At 35.9% G+C, this 19733-nt stretch overlaps 2 protein-coding genes across 3 annotated transcripts; one reads left to right on the top strand and one right to left on the bottom strand.

Annotated features, from left to right (window-relative positions):
- The first annotated feature begins 3403 nt into the window (after positions 1–3403).
- LOC113712044 (pathogenesis-related thaumatin-like protein 3.5) lies at positions 3404–6425 on the top strand. Its single transcript, XM_027235318.2, has 3 exons — positions 3404–3526; positions 3963–4626; positions 6087–6425. The coding sequence occupies exons 1-3, from the start codon at positions 3466–3468 to the stop codon at positions 6223–6225; spliced, it is 864 nt and encodes a 287-aa protein (XP_027091119.1). The 5' UTR covers positions 3404–3465; the 3' UTR covers positions 6226–6425.
- Positions 6426–8346: 1921 nt separating this feature from the next.
- On the bottom strand, positions 8347–13244 carry LOC113712703 (splicing factor U2af large subunit B-like). 2 transcript variants are annotated; one of them, XM_027236218.2, is made up of 13 exons: positions 13078–13244; positions 12325–12569; positions 12087–12197; positions 11301–11377; positions 10620–10693; positions 10493–10537; positions 10315–10374; positions 10129–10189; positions 9933–10045; positions 9303–9749; positions 9072–9207; positions 8811–8878; positions 8347–8695 (listed from the first exon to the last, which is right to left on the bottom strand). In XM_027236218.2, exons 1-13 carry the CDS (start codon positions 13141–13143, stop codon positions 8558–8560), a joined length of 1641 nt encoding a protein of 546 aa, XP_027092019.1. In that variant the 5' UTR covers positions 13144–13244; the 3' UTR covers positions 8347–8557. The 2 variants fall into 2 exon arrangements, with proteins under 2 accessions (XP_027092019.1, XP_027092020.1); XM_027236219.2 differs by lacking the exons at positions 11301–11377; positions 12087–12197; positions 12325–12569; positions 13078–13244 and adding an exon at positions 10922–11294.
- Positions 13245–19733: the final 6489 nt, after the last annotated feature.

Here is a 19733-nt window from a genome sequence, read left to right as displayed (position 1 = left end):
ATAGAAATCCAAAGGCATTATTATTACCATCTCTAAAGTGGGATTCGTGTTACTTTTTATGTGTTTCATAGACTACTCTCACGTTTCTTCCTCATTAAATATTTCTTATAACAAATGTACCGAGGAGGAAACACTAAACCATGATTACTTCTAATAAGTTCCATCTCTTTTTCTTTTAGTCTGTGCAACACCAAGTACCCAAAAAAAAACTACAAAAAAAAAGTCTGTGCAATACCGGATTTACCTTTCCCACTAGTCATATCGTATGTCTATTACCTCTAGCGAATGCATGGAAACATAATAGACTTCCTTTACAAAAATTTTCAGACAAAATTTTCTTTTTTCTTCCAAGCAATTATTCATGCTATTAGTTTTCCTTTCAGAAACTAATTGTTATGTAATTAATTTTTTTTCTTTTTTTACCTCTCCATTACTGTTGTTAGACTCATAATTCGAACTCTAGACCTAGCAATGAAGAGGATTAACAGCTATTCCTTGATCACTTAGCAACCTAATAAACATGTAGTTAAATGTGCAAAGTTTTTGCCCATTTTGTTTTAATTTGTTCCGCAATTTTCTCTTAAAGAGCTGATTTTACCTATGTACTACATTGACATCTAGGGTCCGTTTGTTTCGGGTGAAAATGTTTTCCAGGAAAATATTTTCCTAATTTCCCGTGTTTGGTTGCACAAAAGTTACTGAAAACATTTTCCTATGTAAAATATTTTCACTCATCTTATGGAAAACAACTTCCCTTCCAAACTTACTGAAGTTGTTTTCCGAAATGCATGCATCCCGCCTATAGTATGTTCCAAACTTACTGAAAACATCTTGTAGTATGTTCTTTTTTTTTTTGTGTAAACAGGAGGACTCGAACCCAAGACCTCTTCCTTACACTTCCTCCCCCGTACCACCCAACCCAACCCAACCCTCCCCCTAGTATATTCAAAATAAAAAAATCTCATCCTGCTCATCCTATGCTAGTAATTAATTATGTATAATAGGGACATTCTTTTCTAGAGAAACTTTCAGCAGTGAGAGTGCAAGATATATGTCACAATAAGCATTGCATGTGATTGATATTTGACACTAAATGGCCAGCAATTTGTTTATTGCTTAAGGAGATATTTTTTATTCATATATACATTTCTCCAACATTTTTTAAAGTTAAACAATGAGATAAATTTTCGTATTTTGCATGGGAAGAAGTATGTAGTTATAATGTGTAGAAAGTAAAGATAGAGATAAAAGTGAAAATATTTCAAAAGTTAAACAAACACCAGAAAAATGAAGTAAGAAAATATTTTCAATAAACTAACTAAACATCTGAAAATGATGAAAGGGAAATGATTTTCATGGAAAATTACTTCCACGGAAAATATTTTCCCAAGGAAAACATTTTATTTCCAACCAAACAGACCCCTAGACTTTGTCTTTTCTCCTACGAATATTTGTTTATGTTAGACCGTAGGATAAGTTACAGTAACTTCCAAATAGAAGCAATATTAGCAGTAAAGAATCAAGACCATGGGTTAAGTATCAATCTCTGCCACCACATGGATAGAGTTATGGTGTAGTTAAAGTCAATGGATATCTATGTTACATGTACCTTTTCTTTTTCTAAGTTTAATTTGCTTTCAAGTTCATATTCTGATTAACATTTGAAGTGAAAATCTTTCAAATAATATTCAAGTTCAAAAAGTGTTACAGTAATTATTCTAAATAATATTTTAAATAATACTCTATCCAAACACACTCTTTCTTTCTCTTTGAGTTTAGAAACTTTGAAAGAATTTGCCTCTTAACTAATTTTAAGTACGTCCAAAATTCTTTTGAAAGCAACTCTACATGTTTTTGAAACTGTTTACGGGACAATATAGAATAGAGGAATAGAGAATTTTATAAAATTTAAGGGTTTTTTAGGGGAGGGGGGAGGGGGATGAGTGATTACAATTGATTTTGTATCAATTTCAGGAGGATGAGTGCTTAGATGGCAAAGTATCTCCATTTCCACAGGTAAGCAATATGGTGCCCGTGATGACATTGACAGTTCATTTTCCCCATTTTTTCTTCAGATTAACTTCTTAAAAGATATTTTCTAATCTAATGCTATATCATACTTCATTTTGCAACAAGGGGTACAAAAGTAATGCTGAATATAAGGAGAGATACCTAAACACATCAGGGACAGAAAACTCTGCAAGTAGTGTATAGTTGTGTTTTTGCTACTGATTATCATGATAATCAGATTCTCTAGCCAATAAAAAGCGACCAAATCTCATAAAAAATGCATGAAATTTATCTAAAGAAAGTCATTAGTTCTTGTTTGAAGGCCATTTATATCTTTACATGAAATCTTTCAGACCTTGTTGTACTAAAAGGACAGAAAACAGATTTCAGAGTTTCAGGTCATACCAGACCTCCAATGGATCGGATTGTTTATTTGGAATGCCAACTAAAATTTTGAAAAAGTTTAATTTGAAGAGAATACTGATACTTGTGAATGTTCCTATGTGACAAAGTAATTTTAAGGGTTAATTCGACTTTACACCCTTCAACTATACTTGAATTTCTAAACTTTAAAATTAGATATTTTAGTCCCTAAAGTTTGAAATTCTATTCCAGTTTAATTCATAAAGTATAAAATCTATATCACTTTAATCCTCAAAAAATAAAATTTGTCCCATCAATCCATAAAGTTAAAAATTTGCCCCACTTCCATCAATGATTTTACTTAAGTGCGATAAACTCTTTGTAGGGACTAAACTATTCCATTTTGAAGCTTAAAAATTAAAGTAAAAATGCAGGGATAGTTGAAGGGTACAAATTGAAATTAACCCTAATTTTAACAGCCAAAAATACACATTGACAATATATGATACCAAAATATATGTAGATGTCATATGTCACAATTTGAAGGGCAGGACCGGCAGCTTCTTCAATTGTCTTCACTATAGGCTTGCTGTTTCATTACAAAAACAAAAAGAAGATTTGAAGGGCACTATTAATACTTCAAAAAGAGATAATTGTTTTCTTTTTTTTTTCCAATAAAGGAGGAATGATACTTAAAAAGCAGGAAGGGATAGAGAGATTTGAATTCAATACCTTTAATTCTTAGAGTCTCAACTTTTGAAAAGAAATAATTGATATGACACGTAACCGTTCAATATTCAAGAGAAATATGTCGATAGTTTTCTATCATTTATACTAAACATACTTGGACAGCCTTCAACCTTGCTACCAAGTGTACAAAAATGGGATGGAATCTTCTAATCTTCATCAAGTCCGCTAGGAAAAGTATCAGCAAGTCCATGCAAAGAGAAACTTTCTAAAGTGGTCAGCACTTTATTCCTCGTGTGCCTTCTACCCATATATGAACTTAATTTCAACAAGAAATCAATTCCAGCCCTCTTCAATCCCAATAATCAAACAAAGTCTGGTAAAAGAAAACTAGAAGAGACAACAATGGCAGCTCGATATCAAAATCGTGATTTATTGGTTATCTTGATGTTTCTTCTTTCAGTAGGTACTTCATTTCTTTCCTACCTAAAATAATTGCTTAGTGCACCCAAAAACGTGTGTATATCTTTGGCATCTCTTGATTATCAATTTCTTTACTTGATTCGGTCAATCCCATTCATATAGGCAATTCAAGTTTAAACATTTATCCTACTGCAATCTACACCAAGTAATTCAGTTTTCATTAAACTAGATTTCTGGGGAGTAAAGCAATTCTTGAAAGTATCGAATTTTCATATACGTTCACAATTTTCCAAAATGAAATATGGGATTAGATGCATGCATGGAGTTCAACATTTTATTGTCCCCAAGGAAATCCCAAAAAAAAAATGTTTTTTTCCCTATTTGGAAAAGTCATAGCTTAAAGTTGATCATAAATCATAATGGGCTTTGCCTTCACTCCCTACCTGCACTTACCCAAAAACTTCACTCCCTACCTGCAGGGCCTAAATATTCAGAGTCAGCAAGAGTTTTCACCATAATAAACAACTGCAAAGAGACAATCTGGCCTGGTGTCACACCAGGAGAGAACTTCAACGGTGGAGGCTTCTCATTAAAGCCCAGCGAATCCAAGATTTTCACAGCTCCTGTAAGTTGGTCAGGCAGAATATGGGGCAGAACAGGATGCAACTTCGACAGAAACGGCAATGGAACATGTCAAACCGGCAGCTGTGGCACAACCCTCAAATGTTCAGCCTCCGGAAAACCACCAGCCTCACTTGCTGAATTCACTCTCACAGCACAAGATTTCTATGACGTTAGCCTCGTCGATGGATTCAATTTGCCAATCGTCGTGACACCGATTAATGGTAGTGGAAATTGCAGCATTGCAGGATGTGACAATGATTTAAGGCCTAATTGCCCTCAAGAGCTCTCTGTTAAGGCAAATGGGAAAACTGTGGCGTGCAGGAGTGCTTGTGATGTGTTTAATACAGATGAATATTGTTGCCGGGGAGTTTTTGGGAATCCAGTAACTTGCCAACCTACATTTTACTCCAAGAGATTTAAGCAGGCATGCCCTGCAGCTTATAGTTATGCATACGATGATCCAACCAGTATATTTACCTGCTCTGGGACGGATTATGTGGTTGCATTTTGCTCATCAAGGTACGTTATGTATTAGACTGCCATTTCCCTTTTGTTTTTCACTTTTTTTTTAAATGGCAAAATTCGTAGACGGGGGAGACATATCAGCCCTTAATTTTATTAAAATAAATCAAAGTTACAAGGGGGGAACCAAACCCGAACTCCAGCGTACAAAAGAAAAGCCATAAAAATTTTTTAATTTGTTTTCAACAGAATAGAAAAAGTTTGATGCATTGTTTCAAAAGTAGGAAGTTGTTAGAGCTTCTGAAGAAATATTGGAAAAAGCCCGCTATCACAAGGATTTATTTTTTAAATGAAAACTGTCAGAAAGATTAAACATCTTTGTTTGGCAGCTAACTTTACTTTCTTTGCAGGCTTAATTATAGCAAACCCCTTGTAATTAGGGGGAAGTTGAACTCGACTCCCTAAGTTCATTTTTGGGTGAATTACTTATTACTCCTTTTGATTTTGCAGAATGTCAAATGAACCCCCCTAAGGTTTTAAAATAATCACATAACCACCCTGTGGTTTTATGTAAAGTGAAAATGGACAGAATGCACAATGAATTATAGCGTTTATACCAAACGCGCTTTAAAAGCGTATGTGATGAAATCTTAATATCCATATAACCCCCTTATAATTTGTATAACTATTGACTTTTTTTCCTGTGATTTTTACATTCATTCACATATTTTTTTATATTTTTATATAAGGTGGTTAAGTCATCGATTAATTTAACATTTAAGTAAATGCACTATTAGTATTTCAGCTGACAACATTGCTATTTTCCGTCAAATTTCAATTTATGTAAAATAATAGAGGGTGAAGTGGATATTTTGAAACATTAAGGGGGTGATGTGGCAATAAATGAAACCACAGGAGGGATATATGTAATTTACCCTTTATTTTATCAACACCTTGCAGCTTTTGATAAATAGTAAAAAAATATTTTTTGTTACTTTGTGTATCCAAAAGGATAGTATAGTGTTCTTCTTATTGTGATCCGGTGTTGATACCATTGAAATTAACTCATTCTAGCATAGTGTTCTTTGTATTTTGAACAAAAAAACATATGTAAGACTTTAGGGTATTTAGTTCATATCATATATTTTATTCAAGTTGTTCAAGAAAATGTATGGAATTGACAAAATATCAACTAAAATACATTTTAAGGACTAATATGGTACAGAAGTTTAGTTTTAGTATGTTTGAGAAATATGTAAAACCAGTGTTTGGCACGCGTACAACTTCTTCAAATGGTTAATATCACATGCTTTGAGGCCTCCAAAAATCATTACATGCCACAAACGACTTCTTATTTCCACATATCTCAACTTAGTTGTATCTCAATATAGTATGTATGTCCTATAAAGACAGCTTGACTTCACTAAATTTTTGCTCAAACTATTGATTTCCATTTTCTGCATCATCTTTCTTATCCAATATAAACTTGCTAATTTGGGTGTCCATGTTGATTGTAGGCGTCAGCCTGTTTGCACCTATCACAACCACAAACTCGTTTGCAGTGATTCAAAGGGTATAAAAGGATTGATAGGTATGCAGTGGATGATGATTTTTGGAATAGCAATATTGACAACAAATTTGTGGTTATATCTTTGAACATACAATTCGTCATCGGTTCATCTTCGACCTTTTAATGATTGTATAGCTAGATAGTTACCTTGTTCTTTGCTTGTTCGTACCCTCCTACTTTTCTTGAGCCTTAAGGGATGATGCCCGGATTCTTTACTTGTAAATGGTATATCTCGATCTATTAGAAAGTTATTTGTGCATGAAAATATATTCACATCTTCTTTGCATCCACAGGTGTTGACATGTATATCTCCTCCACTATGTTCTCTTTTTTTTCACCATTTGTTTAATGAGTTATATATTGGCTTTATTAGTTTAGGGCTGGCTATATTGCCAAAGCAGAAATTGGCTGCCAAAGAATATTTATACCAAAGTAAAACTTTATTAATAATTTATTAATATTCAATAACTCTACTAAATATTTTTTTGGATCCCACAACAAACTTTCCTTCCTTTCCCTCCCCTCCAGAATCCTTCCACTCCTTGGAAAATAATCTTAAAAGGATGCCATTATCCTCCAGGAACTATTATTGATGCTATGTTCTTGTTGACTGACCAACATACAATAGTGCAATAATTGACGATAATTTACATCAGAAATTATACAAGTTTTACCACATCCTAAAAATTCAAAAAGAAAAGAAAAAGGTTCCTTTACGTCTTAATTTGTGAATCAAGATTTCATGTGTTTCAAGAGCCCTATATGCTTGATAATCATCAATTAGTCCTTTTCTACATTTTTGTTGCAGAAAGTTGGCCCCAGAGCCCTCCAGAGAACTATGTAAATTTGACATAGGACACCAAAAGACAAAAGCTCAAGTAATATTGTTGCACCATATGTGCCTTGAAGCCTTTAGATGATGATATCATGCAACAGTTACTAGTCTTTATTATTTTAAAAGACTAATTTCACTTTGAGCCCCTAAACTTATGATTTATTCTGGTTTCACACATTCAATTTCACTTTTGAACACATTAAATCCAAAATTTTGAGATCCTTCCTATTGTAGTCACAATTGTAATTAGTGATAAGAAAATTAGTGGAATTTTTGCACGTGCCCACAATGCACTTATTAGTCAGTAAGCTAAACTTCATTTTGTAGCTAACTTGTTATCCCTTATTACTTTGCACCCCCCAACTGTAATATTTGGACGAGTTCCCTCCCCCCCCCCCCCCCACCAACTCCAAAAAAAAAAAAAATGCTTATCAGCATACCTCATCGCCATCAAATTTGCAAAACTATTTTCTTTTTGGTTTTTTAAAATTATTTTTGTTTATTGTTCAATGTACATTTAATCAACATACAATTGTGCTATCCATAATGGATTATGCTAGTTAAAACGATACTAGTATGATGTAGTATATCGAGTTATAAATTGTATGAATATTTTATTCATGGGTAAATAAATCATTTATAAAAAAAAATTATTGCCCATTACTTTTGACAACATTTATGATAAAATCATTATTTTTGTTTCGGCAAATCCCATAAAACGATGGAGCGATGCCAGCCCCATTTGAAGTCCAATAGTAACTTGTGGCACATCATTCACAATCTTTTACCAACTAGGCGGACGATGTACTCTTGGGCGTAGCAAGAGGAGAGGGGAGAGGCATAGTTAGGGCAGACGTATGAGTTGTGATTTGGCTCGGGAAGTGTCAATTTTAGATAGCTTTGTGGAGGTGGCAGTAGAAGCCACTACTGCTTCAGCGGCTATGGAGGCAGCGGCAGCAGCAGAAGTTGAAAGGTGGCGAGGGTGGTGAATGGCGACGAGAGGACATCTTCTAGGTTTTTAGCGGCTTTGTGTAGCTTGACTGATCTTTAGATTGGATGCATCTTGCATTTTGCATTGGATGCAACTCATACTCCTTGAACAATACTTTGTCAACTCAAGAATGACAGACATGATTTTGTTAATGGGAAAAAGGTCTAATTTAACCGATTTGTTTAACTTACCGTTAACGCGTTTCTTCCAGGTATCTAATTCTGTAACTACAAATGCTTCTCACCAGTGAAAAAGCAAGATTGGTGGTTTAGGGTTTAGAATTTAGAGAAACCTAATTTTGTATGATTTCTGTCACTGTTGCAGAAACACCTAATCAAACATTAAACGGAGCTTAACAAACAAACACAGAAAGATCCAAGGTGACACTCAAAAGTCTAAATCGAAGTTCGACAATCTTTCTACAATCCCAAGTACAAATGCAAACCTAAAATCCAAGAGATAAATCTTTAGTACAAAGCTTAAACCATTCATGTATCACTTCCTAATATGAATTATAGGATAGCACATATCACGCCCATGGCAGTGGTTGAGCAACTCTCGGGTTAGCAACAAAACCAGTAGCGGCCACTGCTTAGCCATCATAATCACCTTGAGAGAACCTATTCTCTGGGTAAAACACAGCCACCGCTTGATTTCCATCATATTTTCTTCCATGCAATCCTTGACGAGCTTTTGCAGCACTCTCAACATCAGCATACTCCAAAAACACCTGCCAAAAAGGGAATGTTCCATGACAATTGTAAATGGGGGAAAATTTTCAAATCGACTTCAAGTAGAAGTGATTCCACATTTGTGTGTGAGATCAGCATGCAACTCAAACTAACCTTTCCAACACCTGGTGTCGGGTCGCCATTTGGATTTGGCCGTGGGATAACCAGGTTAAGCAAGGTACCTGCAACAAGTAAATAAAAAAATAAAAATAAAAATTAGCATCAAGTCTATAAAGACAGGGCTAAAAATTCCAACAGCAAGGGATAGAGGATGAAATCCTCACAGCATATCAGTTTTTCTAATAAGCACAATGAAAGGACTGTCAACAAAACAGAAATAGAAAAGGGCAATTGGATTTGAGGCACAGCACACACCAAATTTTCCACATTCCAATCTCATGTCTTCCAATATATCTGCATAGTCCTCATCACCTCTCAGCTCATCGGCAGTAACCACTTGTGTCAGGCATAAAACCTTTGTGGCCGCTGTCCCAGGCTGTAACATGAGTTTCTGCAAAAGAGAGTGCTCAATAAAATCTATAACCAACCAAAACAGAGACTCAAAATATGTCACCCACGAATAAGAAAGAAAACAAAAAAATTTACCTGCAAAGCTATGTGTTGCTGCACTTGCAATAAAACACTTTCTTGCTCAGGTTTAGGTTGTGCAGTACTCTGGCTTGCACGCTTAACAGTCAGAACTTTATCGCCCATCTTAATCCCATTAAGTGCTGCACAAGCAATATCAGTCACTGATAAATCCTGATAAACACAAAATGCATAGCCCTTAGAGTTTCCAGTCTCTCTATCTTTCACCAGATCAAAACCACGAAGAGGCCCAAAGGACTCCAGCAGCTCTCTGATCTGCCCTTCCGTGAAATAATAGGGAAGACCACCCACGAAAATACGGTCAGGACCATCAAGCCCACCAGCAGAACCCGGGTTCAGTCCAACAGCATTAAGGTTTAGATTTGGGTTAGGTTGGCTTGGACCAAGAGTAGCAGCTAATGAGGGATTGTAGTCTGTGGGTCTTTTCACCTTAACTGGTGCTCCCTGGGAGGTTAATTGAAGTAAGTACTATGGAGCAAAAACTTGTAGAAAGATATGCACATATTACAAATAAAACACTATCAGTTGACAAATTCAGAATGACAGGAAATCAAATAGATGAAATGTAGAGGAAATTTTTTGGAAGTTAATTGAAAGATTTAAAGAATTGATCATGTGTTAGATTACCTCAAAAATAATGCCATCCAATGCCATAGCATTACTGGCCTCTTCAACGGACCTCATCTCCACAAAAGCAAATTTCTTCTCGTGGTTGATGTAAACATTTACAACAGCATCCCCTGAATTTTAGACCAAGAATACTCTTAGATTATGAAACCTAAGCCAAAAACTCTGATAATAAAGGCAAGATACATAGACTAACCTGGACCAGCAGTGTTTCCTCCAATTGCCGACATCACATGACTGAAGAAGGTCGCAATAGACTGAATAATTCAAAGTAAACAGATGAGCATCCTCAGTAAGTATAGAATACGTGACACATTCAACAGGTGAAATTAATTTCCGAATTTGAACCATCTTAAATTAAGTCAAAGAATGGGGCCAGTACCTGTTCATTAGCTGTTGGAGGAAGTCCGCCAACATATATCCGTCGAGCATGTCTAGTGGCCTGATCAAATGAAGTTTAGAAAACACAGTAAAGCAGAGAACCAAGATAGAACTCGACAAGTAGAAAGCAAAGTGTGGGAGAGAGAAAAGCCAGAACTTAGACACAGTAAAATAACAACCTGTTGAGTCATAGCGTGAATGGGCATAACAGGTAAAGCTCCAAGCTGCCACGAGTTCAAAAATAAAATTAAAGATAAAAAAGTAATACTGCATTACAAACATTAAGCATAGAAAGCAGATAATTACCTGTCCAGTTGGCAATGAAAACATGTTGGGAAGGACTCCAGGAACAGCTGAAGCAGCAGCAGCAGGTACCTGACCTGTAAAGACAAAGAATTACGTCTCAGAAAATAAAATTGAAAGCCATTATCTTAAGAATTCTGAGAGCATATTTCCAGCAAATGATCTTTAAGAGTACTCCTAATTAAGTTAAATCAAATTTGTTGTTCCAATAAATGAAAAAATAACAAAAATGGATACTGAACATAGTGCGGAGAAAATCTATGAAACTACCAAACATGCATATCCTGGTTGAAGATGAAGAAGACCTGATTGTATCTTCCTTGTAATGAAAGCTACTGAAGTCGGCTCATGCCCAGTGTCAGCACAGTGGGGCTACTAGCCCAACATTGCCTTCTTAGATATTAAGACCAAGACATACAAAACAAACAAACAAACAACAAACACAGCAAAACAAAAATCCTCTCAGTTTCAGAATATTTTTACCAAGTATAAGCAATAAAAAGGATGAAACTAAACAGCGGATCTAGGGCCCAAACGTTATATCAACGCAGGTGCAGATTAAAGAATAAGGGACGCTTACCAAAATGAAACCATGAATGTTAGAAACTTTTCCACACTATGTCAATGACAGAGAAAGGAAAAGTTATCAAAATTAAATAGAAAACTAATCAACAGAACATGTACCTGGGAGAGGCAGAGAGGTAGCACCATGCATCAAAGTATCAGGAGGAGGTGCCATGTCAAAGCCACTGATCCTTTTGCTGTAAAGATACTTCGTTAATACCAAAGAAATAGAAAAGAAACAGGATGAAGGTGTTAAGATCAATCTATACACAATGCTAGTTAGCTAGTTAGATTAACCTAAAAAAATGCCCTAATAACTTTGCTAAGTTCCCATCAAGGATTGGTGGAAAAGAGGTTCATTAAACCATTCCACAAGCTAGTTTGGGAATTAACCAGCATATATGCTATTACAGTTTCCATTAGAAGGAAATAAGCCACAAAAGGGTTTTAAATGCAACCCAATTTTGCCACAACATTCCTTTCCAACCTTGGCAACTATTTAAAACCATGAGATTTAAATCACTGCACCTAAACCACAAATGTACATGTAAAACGATCAGCTAACTAAATGGACAGTTTCTGTGACACATGCATCACACCATCCCAAAAATTTCACTCCAAAGCTTCAAAGTCCGACTACAACACACTTCCCTAAAAGCAAAAGGTGAAAGGACAACATCACACTTATCACAAATGTAATCTGTTCCCTGCATCTTCTACTCTCATTATCTCATCTTATATCTATAGAGTGATTAAGTACAGTTAGGCAGGGTGACTTAGTTTGTACCACAAAAATCTAAGTTACAACCCAACAGGAGACGTGTTATGCAACTTACAGACTCCGACTATGATAATCTATAGAAAAGGACATGCATTAGCAACAAGGAAAATGCCCCTGGAACCTACCTTTTGGAGCGTGATCGAGACCGTGACCTTGATCGGTGGTCTGATCTCCCCCCTCGAGATCTGGACCTATGTCTGTGCCTCTCCTCCCTATCTCTGTCATAATCTCTTCGCCTTTAATAAAGACAACATGAGTGATTTCAGAGGACTTCCTCAATTTAAAAAAGTTCCAAAACACCTATTCATGACACAAATGTACAGATTAGGATCAACATAGAATAAAGCAATTGATTTTTCTAACCTGTCATAATCCCGACTCCGGTGGTAATCGTCATCATCTCTGTCTCGAGTCCTCTCCCTCTCTCTTCTATCACTTCGATCCCGGTGTAGATCTCGATCCCTATGGTGACGATCCTTATCCCTATCATGTTCCCTATACCTGTCTCTGCTCCGCTCACCTTCACGGTCCCTGTCTCTCTGCCTTTCCCTTTCCCTCTCCCTGCTTCTAGAAGACCCTCTTTCTCTATTATCACCATCATGCGAATGCTGTTAGAGATATAAAAAAAAATGTATTAGCCCATTGCCAGAGCAAAAGACAGTAAAGCCATTATATTAAAGTGAACAGAGAAAAATGTTGTCAATTAAATAAGCCACACCATCGAGTAAACCTCTCAAGAAAATTGTATATTACGAATTTTTATTGTTATAATTCCTCAATTGAAACATCAAAAACATAAGTCCCCTAGTTAATTTCAGTAATAAGTATATAATACAAGATGCACTCAGAAGGACATCAGCAAAACCCTATTTGTGCAATAATCCAATAAATCGCAAAAAAAAAAAAAGTGATTCTCAGGGCAGCCAATTGCTGAATAAAATACATGATTAGTCACAATTTCAAGTGAACAATTGCAATTAAAGAATATAGAAAAACCCAAGCAAAAAGCGCAAAAACAATTCCGATAACAAAAGTAGTCTGCTCCGTTCCGTGCTTTCGTATATACACATCAGAAAGAAAAAGAAAAGATGAAATTGCATAAGAATTCGAAAGTACTAGAGATCTGGAGTCGTTGAAATCATCGGCACCGCCATCTCCGCCGTTGCTTTGGTAATCCAGCATCTTTATCTGTTAGTTTTGTTTCCCAGTCAACGATTATTTGATTTTTTTTTGCCCCTTTCCTCAACTGCACGAGTCCTGGGGCTTGCATCGCAAGGGTTTATATAGCGTAGCCAATATCCAACTTAGAAAATGGAAAGGGAAAATACAATCGATTAAGTTTTAGGATAATATCAGAAACCTCCCCTGAGGTTTCTAATAATTTCACTTAGTTCCCCTAAGATTTCAAAATTATTCATATCCCCTTATTCATTTAAAATGACAATACTAACCTCATTTAAAATAACATTCTGACGAGATTCCCTTGTTTGCCATGCCCCTATGAAAGATGAGTTTTATAACTTTCTCCCCTTTTTCCTTCATATTCATTTCTCTTTATATTTCATCAAAAAGTCAAAAGAACTATCGATATTGTCCTTAAAGTCTATCCGAAGAAACATCAAATTAGTAGATTTTTTTAAGATAATTTTAATATCATCGAATTTTTTTGTAACTCTTTTTTTGGGTATCAAAATAAAAAAAAAAATCAACAATAACCAAAAAAAATGCCTAAAATCACTACTAAACTATGGTAGTTCCACCATTGAACTAATCCACAATCTTTTAAAAAAAATCAAGATAACGCTTTATTCTTCGTTTTAAAAAGAATCTATGTCCCAATTAAGCACTATGAAAAGTAGTTTATTATAGTGATAGATTTGTTATTATAGTTGATCAGCAAACAATAAATATTGGCTTGAAACACTTGACACTTATTCCTTTTGTAATTATGCCAAAGTACTTTATAATTGTTTAGAAGGATAAATTATTATAATTATGCCAAAGTTGACACTCATTCCTTGCTATAGGGTTTTTCGCAAACCAGTCTACAAAGTTGACACTCATTCCAAATATGACACTCATTATTGTTACTTTATAATTGTTTAAAAGAATAAATTATTATAATTATGCCAAACCTTGTTACAGAGTCTCGCAAACTAGTCTACAAAGTTGATTTATTATTGCAATTAGTAATCACTGAATAATTGCTAATATTGCTATTCTACTATTAAGGTGTATATAATCTACACTTATTCTATTATTGATTCATTAGTCAGTTAGATGATAGCACGTTGTCCTCCCGACTGCCTCCCCCAGAAGATGAGTTTAAAAAAAAAAAAAAAAAGGTCCACTCCAAGCTCCTCTTCTCCCACTTCCCGCGAATCCTCTTAATAACATACACTCTCGTGTTCGACATAACGAAGACGATGACAAATAGGTCAATCATAGACAACACCTTATTCTGCTCATAGCAGTGCTTCACTTGGCATGATTTTATGGCATTTTTTAGTATTAAGCATCGAACGCAAAAAACGAACATGTAAGTGACAAATTGTAGGTAGTTCTTCCATCCACAACGGCGAAGAGGCCTTTAAGAATACATCTCGAATAAGGTTTAGCTTGCCATCGATATTACCTCCCATTTAGGCACAAAGATGAGATCATTATCCAATTTCTCCTTGGTGAAACAAATGCTAGCCATCAAAATGGCCCAACCCACACCACTCAAACCAACAAACTAGATGACAAAAAGATTCCTACTAGAAACTACGAACATGATGAAGACCAATAGAATATCTCTAAAGATGGAATTGTAGACTTGGTGCCATAAGACTTCAAGTTAGTGGCAGCAATGGGAAAAGCAGCATCTCTGAGGTGGCAAGGGCACAAGAGGCAGGGGAATGTCATTTATAGAGGTGGTGGTAATAGTGAGGATGACTAGGATGTAAAAGGTGAGGAAGAGGCACTACTAGAATAGAAAGGTGAGAAGATGAGATGTGGTGGCTACGGTGAGGATGACCAGGATGTGAGGGATGAGGAAGAGGCACTAGAAGAATAGAGAAACAGGAGATAAAAGGTGAAAAGTAGTAGCAATAGTAGTAGTAAGGATGACTGTGAGGACCCGAAATTTTCTTTTACTGACTTATCTATTTATTTATTTATTTATTTGCTCCAATTAATTTATTTCATTCATTTTAATTACATCTGCATAGTACATTGCCTCATTTTATATTTTTAACACGTTTGCTCTTAAACTTAATTTTTCTGTCGCCCAATTAGTAAAAATTTGAGAAAACACATTTTTCGAGGCAATAGTTGATCTGAGAGTGCAGTAGTCTTGGAGAGTTAAGAATGATCAATTATAGACTAAGAAAAGTTAATTGAGGGATTAGAGGTGAGTGATTTGAATTAAACTCAATTAAGAGCATTAATGGACCACTATTCCAGTGTTAACTTTTGCACCACCAAAAGTAGTTTTATGTCACTTCTTTCTTTCATCCTCTCACATTACAAAAATCAAACAAAACCACTCTCTCTTCCTCTTTCTCATGGCTGAACCCTTCCTTCCCCTTTAGCCAAGAAAATTTTCATCTTCATCCTCTCCATTTTGCTCACTAAACTTGCTCCAACCTTGCTCACACCTTGGATCATTTTCAAACTTGATGGAAGACTTGGTGGAGGGAAGATTTTTGGAGGTTTAGTGCTTGGTTTCTTGAGATTTTGCTTACTACCCTTGGAGGAAGGTAACCTCTCCAAGCTCCAATTTTTCTTCCATCCTTTAGCTAATTTTAGCTAGATAAACTTTGGGTTGTTGAAAGGTTCTATGAACCTTGACATTAGGTAGCATGCCTTGAGGATATTTTTGCTTTCTTGACTTGCTCTTAGGAAGATGCCTTGAGAAGGATTATTACGTAGTGGACTTGAGGATTTCTTGTCTGTTGGTTGTTGGTTGTTGTTATGGTGAATTCTTACTTGGTTTTGGTGTGAGAGTTTAGGAGAAGAATTTGGAAAGAAAGAAGTAGGGCTGCTGTCCAATTTTTGCTAGAGTGTTTCCCTTGTTTTAATTTCAAAATTTGTGGTTAAATTGATGCAAAAATGCTTGCTACATGTTGGGTTATGTATGTGTAAATTATCTTCCAAAAATTATTTCATTTGAATGAGTTAAAGAGGAAAACAAACCTGAAAAATTTTGAGCAGGGCAGCCGACCAGTGTGTACTAAACAGAACGTAATTTTTCGTACAAGAGTCGAATCAAATGCCATTTGTGGCATGAGAAACTATACTCTGAGGGTTTTCTAATGGTATAAAATACACATGCTAGTTCATTTTTTATGAGTTGCAGTGAACCGGCAAAATTGGCTGTTTTCTCTTACAGTTTTAACCGCGAGACAAGAACAGTTGCAGTTTGTAACTCGATTTCACTCCCCTTACCAAATGAATTTGAAGACAGTTTTTTCTAGTGATTTTTAGCATTTTGAATCTAATTTTCAATGCCATAAACTACGCTAATTTTGGACTTGTGTAGCCTTAGTTATGACCTGAATTAGAAACTGCGTCGGGTGTTCCAAAACTGGAATTTCATGTTTCAGGTTTCAAAAATTAGCTTTCGAAAAACTGTTGTATCTTAGTGTAGAAAAATACAAATTGAGTTCTGTTTATTGCGTTTGAAACTAGATTTAAATTTCTTTCAGTGGTATAAATTTCAGGGGCTAGTTCGATTCCTATGAATTTTAATAAATTTTCAAAATTCACTGAAATTTAAGACTATTTTGTCCTATTTTTACGGAGGAAGCGATTTGGAACTAAAATTTGACTGGTTTCTGATTTGAATTTGGCAGAAGTGTCTTCTAGAGAGTTTTATTCATTGAGTTTATTTTCCAACAGTATAAGATTTATAATTTTTGGACTTATGAAACTCAAGTTATGATTTTTCAAAAAACGTTGCAAAAACTGAAATTCTTATCAAGTGGCAAAAGCTCCAAAGTGGTTTGGAAACATTTTCTAGATTTCAAACCTAACCTTCTTGATCATTTACACTTCATTTCATACTTGGGAAATGGATTTCACCGATCACATGAATTTCTCTTGACTTGGATCGGAAAGCTTGATTGTTTGGAAATTGGCCAAGTTTCAAGCGAAACTAGTTTGTTTCCTTTGGCTCCGAAATAAGATTTTTCCCTCCTAGTCTTATGCCCTCGGTTTCCGTGAAAATGAACTCTAAATTGAGCGTTTTATTTAGAATAATTCTTGAGAAATTTCACTAACTTTATATTTGAAACTTGGAGGTTTTAGCTCCAATATTTACTATGAAATAAGTGACGCTTTTGATGGATTTTGACTTCATAAGTTTAAAAAATGTGAACGCTCATTTGTATTCTAAAACTTGGACATAGGATTAGAAATTTTAAAATATGAAAACAAATTTTCCTTTCTTCGATTTTCGTGTCAAAAATTAAGCGTGGTACTTCTCTTTTGAAATCGAAATTTCTTGCCACGACTTGATTCGAAAATGAAACTTTTGAACCCTCCTTGAGTATTATTTTAGTGATTAAGTGAGATAGTTTCTCTTTTAATATGACTTGAGTTTGAGACTCTTGAGTGTGGGTAGTAAGGAAATTTTATTTCTTATTAGTTTTGGTCGAATACCTAGGTAACCGTGATTGTGCATGTCTCATGTGATCACGTGGACACCGAGGAGCTTGTTTGATCTCTTGCTTTTGCTCTTGACTTTTGGTGAGTGTCAAGTACATGTTTCATGTTGTTATGATTGAAATGATACTTGTACAAGTGCTATGTGATTCTGGTGATTGTGAACTTGTCGAGACGATGGCGTACTTTATCGCTTTCGTCCTTTCCCTCTTGAATATTTGCTACTTGTTATATGAATTTGTGTGACTTGCACTTGTACTCGAACATGTTTTTAACTTATGAGCACTGAGCGGCAGCATGTACCATACCCTATTCGAGTGGGAGGTGCCTCTCATCCCGACTCAGTGCTATGATCGATTCTAAATCGATTGGAGCGTTGTCTCATCGACCAATTGTACTTGTGGGGACGCCCCAACCTATTGGTTAACCTCGTAACTTGAGCCGACAGGGGCTTGATCGAGAAGTTTGGTGAACCATGGGAAATCATATAGTTTGATCTTTTGAAATCTTGCTTGGCATACTCGAATAGTATTGCCACCTCGTGCTTATTTGGTTTCGGATCCGAAAGTGTGATATGCTGGATGAAAGAAGTAAGAGGAGTTCTACGGACATGTTGCTACTCGAGTTGACGGAGGGTCAACCAAAACTGGTTTGAACCGACCGAGATGTGGGAATAGTTCGTGTGAGTTTCTGTATCCTTTCTACTTGTGTTGTACTTTCTACTTGTTCAGTTATATGAAATTCATGTTAAGTCACTTTTAAGTGTGTTATTCGATTTAGTTTGTGCTACTTGCTTGCTTGCTTTATTTTTTTGACCTCATTGAGCGTTAACTCACCTTAAGTTGTTATTTCTTAACAGATTTCGGAAGTGGAAGTTGAGAACTCTAGACTAGCGATTTTTGGCTGAAACTAGGAAATTTTTTGTATGATATTAGAGGCATTTGAAATGTAAACTTTGTTATATTTGAGTTTTTGGATTGTAATTGTAAATGGTAGTTTTAGAAGAATTTGGCTTGTAAATTTGAAGTATTCTTTTAATCCTAAATCTATGGTTGACTTGTAGATCTCTATTAAGTTAGAATGAATGCGTGAGTCCTGACGAGAGTTGGACAGGCGTCCCGCTGATACCCTAGGGAGAGGTAGGGGCGTCATAGTTGGTATCAGAGCGCTAAATTTGAAATATCTGGAATAGTGTTAGGAGTTCTTAGTCGTGAACTTTTGGTCATAGAAATTCGTGATAACCCTTAAATTAGATCTTTGAGTGGCATCGGTGATTTTAAGGATCTAACCTTGAATCTTGTAGGTTGTTTGTAAGAAATGGACAGTGACAGCGACCGTAATAGGATCGAGGGACCTCCCCCAGTGATTCGATTTCGGATTCGGTGGTCACCTGTCCAGCGGGTTAGGACGTATCCGTGCCATGAGAGGTTCCCCTACCCTAACCACGTGGTGTTAGGGATAGTTGAGGAGGGAAGACAGTTGACCCATGACCTCAAGGTAGTTCGAGCAGAAAGGAAGGTGATGAGGGCCACTATGGAGGCCCAAGTCGCCAGAATTCAGGAGTTGGAGACTAGAGTTCTCGAGAAGCGTCAGAGAGCTGACGCCTCCCACGCTCAGATTCAGGCGACCGATGGGCGCTTTATTCGAATTGTAGAGGAGGTGAAAGACCGTATGAATGGCATTCTGGAGGAGTGTGGGACCATGACCGATCACATAGAGGAGATCATGGGTGAAGGAGGACCTGGGGATGCTGCCCCCTAATGATGAGGTGGAAATAGAACCTATAGAGGCGAAACCCGAGGAGATCCTTCTGAGGATGTGGGGTCTATTAGTTCGGTCCACTTAGACTAGTGATTTTCTGATCTTTTGATTTTAGTTAAGGATTTAGAAGGGGTAATCCTCGCCTTGAGGCCTTTTGTATCTTGTTGCATGTACCCTTATATTTTTGAGGCACTTGGTTGCCTATGTCCTGTACTTGACATTATTGACTTGTTTTATGAACCCTTGACTTGTAACATGACTTTTAGTTTATGTAAAGAATTATACTTTAATTTCAAGTGTTCTTACAACTTACATATGTTTTTAAATTTCTATGCTTATTTACCATCTTTTAATTATGTGTT

The sequence above is a fragment of the Coffea arabica genome, chromosome 10e (assembly GCF_036785885.1).
Source record: "Coffea arabica cultivar ET-39 chromosome 10e, Coffea Arabica ET-39 HiFi, whole genome shotgun sequence".
Classification (NCBI taxonomy): domain Eukaryota; kingdom Viridiplantae; phylum Streptophyta; class Magnoliopsida; order Gentianales; family Rubiaceae; genus Coffea; species Coffea arabica.
The sequence above is the reverse complement of the archived record's forward strand: the minus strand, read 5'-3'. Positions and strand labels throughout refer to the sequence as shown.

What these genes read in the sequence shown, in the direction of transcription:
- LOC113712703 (XM_027236218.2), bottom strand. Translation starts at nt 13,143, where the DNA reads ATGCTGGATTACCAAAGCAACGGCGGAGATGGCGGTGCCGATGATTTC. An exon ending in CGGAGTCGGGATTATGACAG is followed by an intron (nt 12,198 to 12,324) that starts GTTAGAAAAATC and finishes TCTTTATTAAAG; the next exon opens with GCGAAGAGATTATGACAGAG. An exon ending in TTTCATTGCCAACTGGACAG is followed by an intron (nt 10,538 to 10,619) that starts GTAATTATCTGC and finishes AACTCGTGGCAG; the next exon opens with CTTGGAGCTTTACCTGTTAT.
- LOC113712044 (XM_027235318.2), top strand. Translation starts at nt 3,466, where the DNA reads ATGGCAGCTCGATATCAAAATCGTGATTTATTGGTTATCTTGATGTTT. An exon ending in GATGTTTCTTCTTTCAGTAG is followed by an intron (nt 3,527 to 3,962) that starts GTACTTCATTTC and finishes CCCTACCTGCAG; the next exon opens with GGCCTAAATATTCAGAGTCA. An exon ending in GTTGCATTTTGCTCATCAAG is followed by an intron (nt 4,627 to 6,086) that starts GTACGTTATGTA and finishes TGTTGATTGTAG; the next exon opens with GCGTCAGCCTGTTTGCACCT.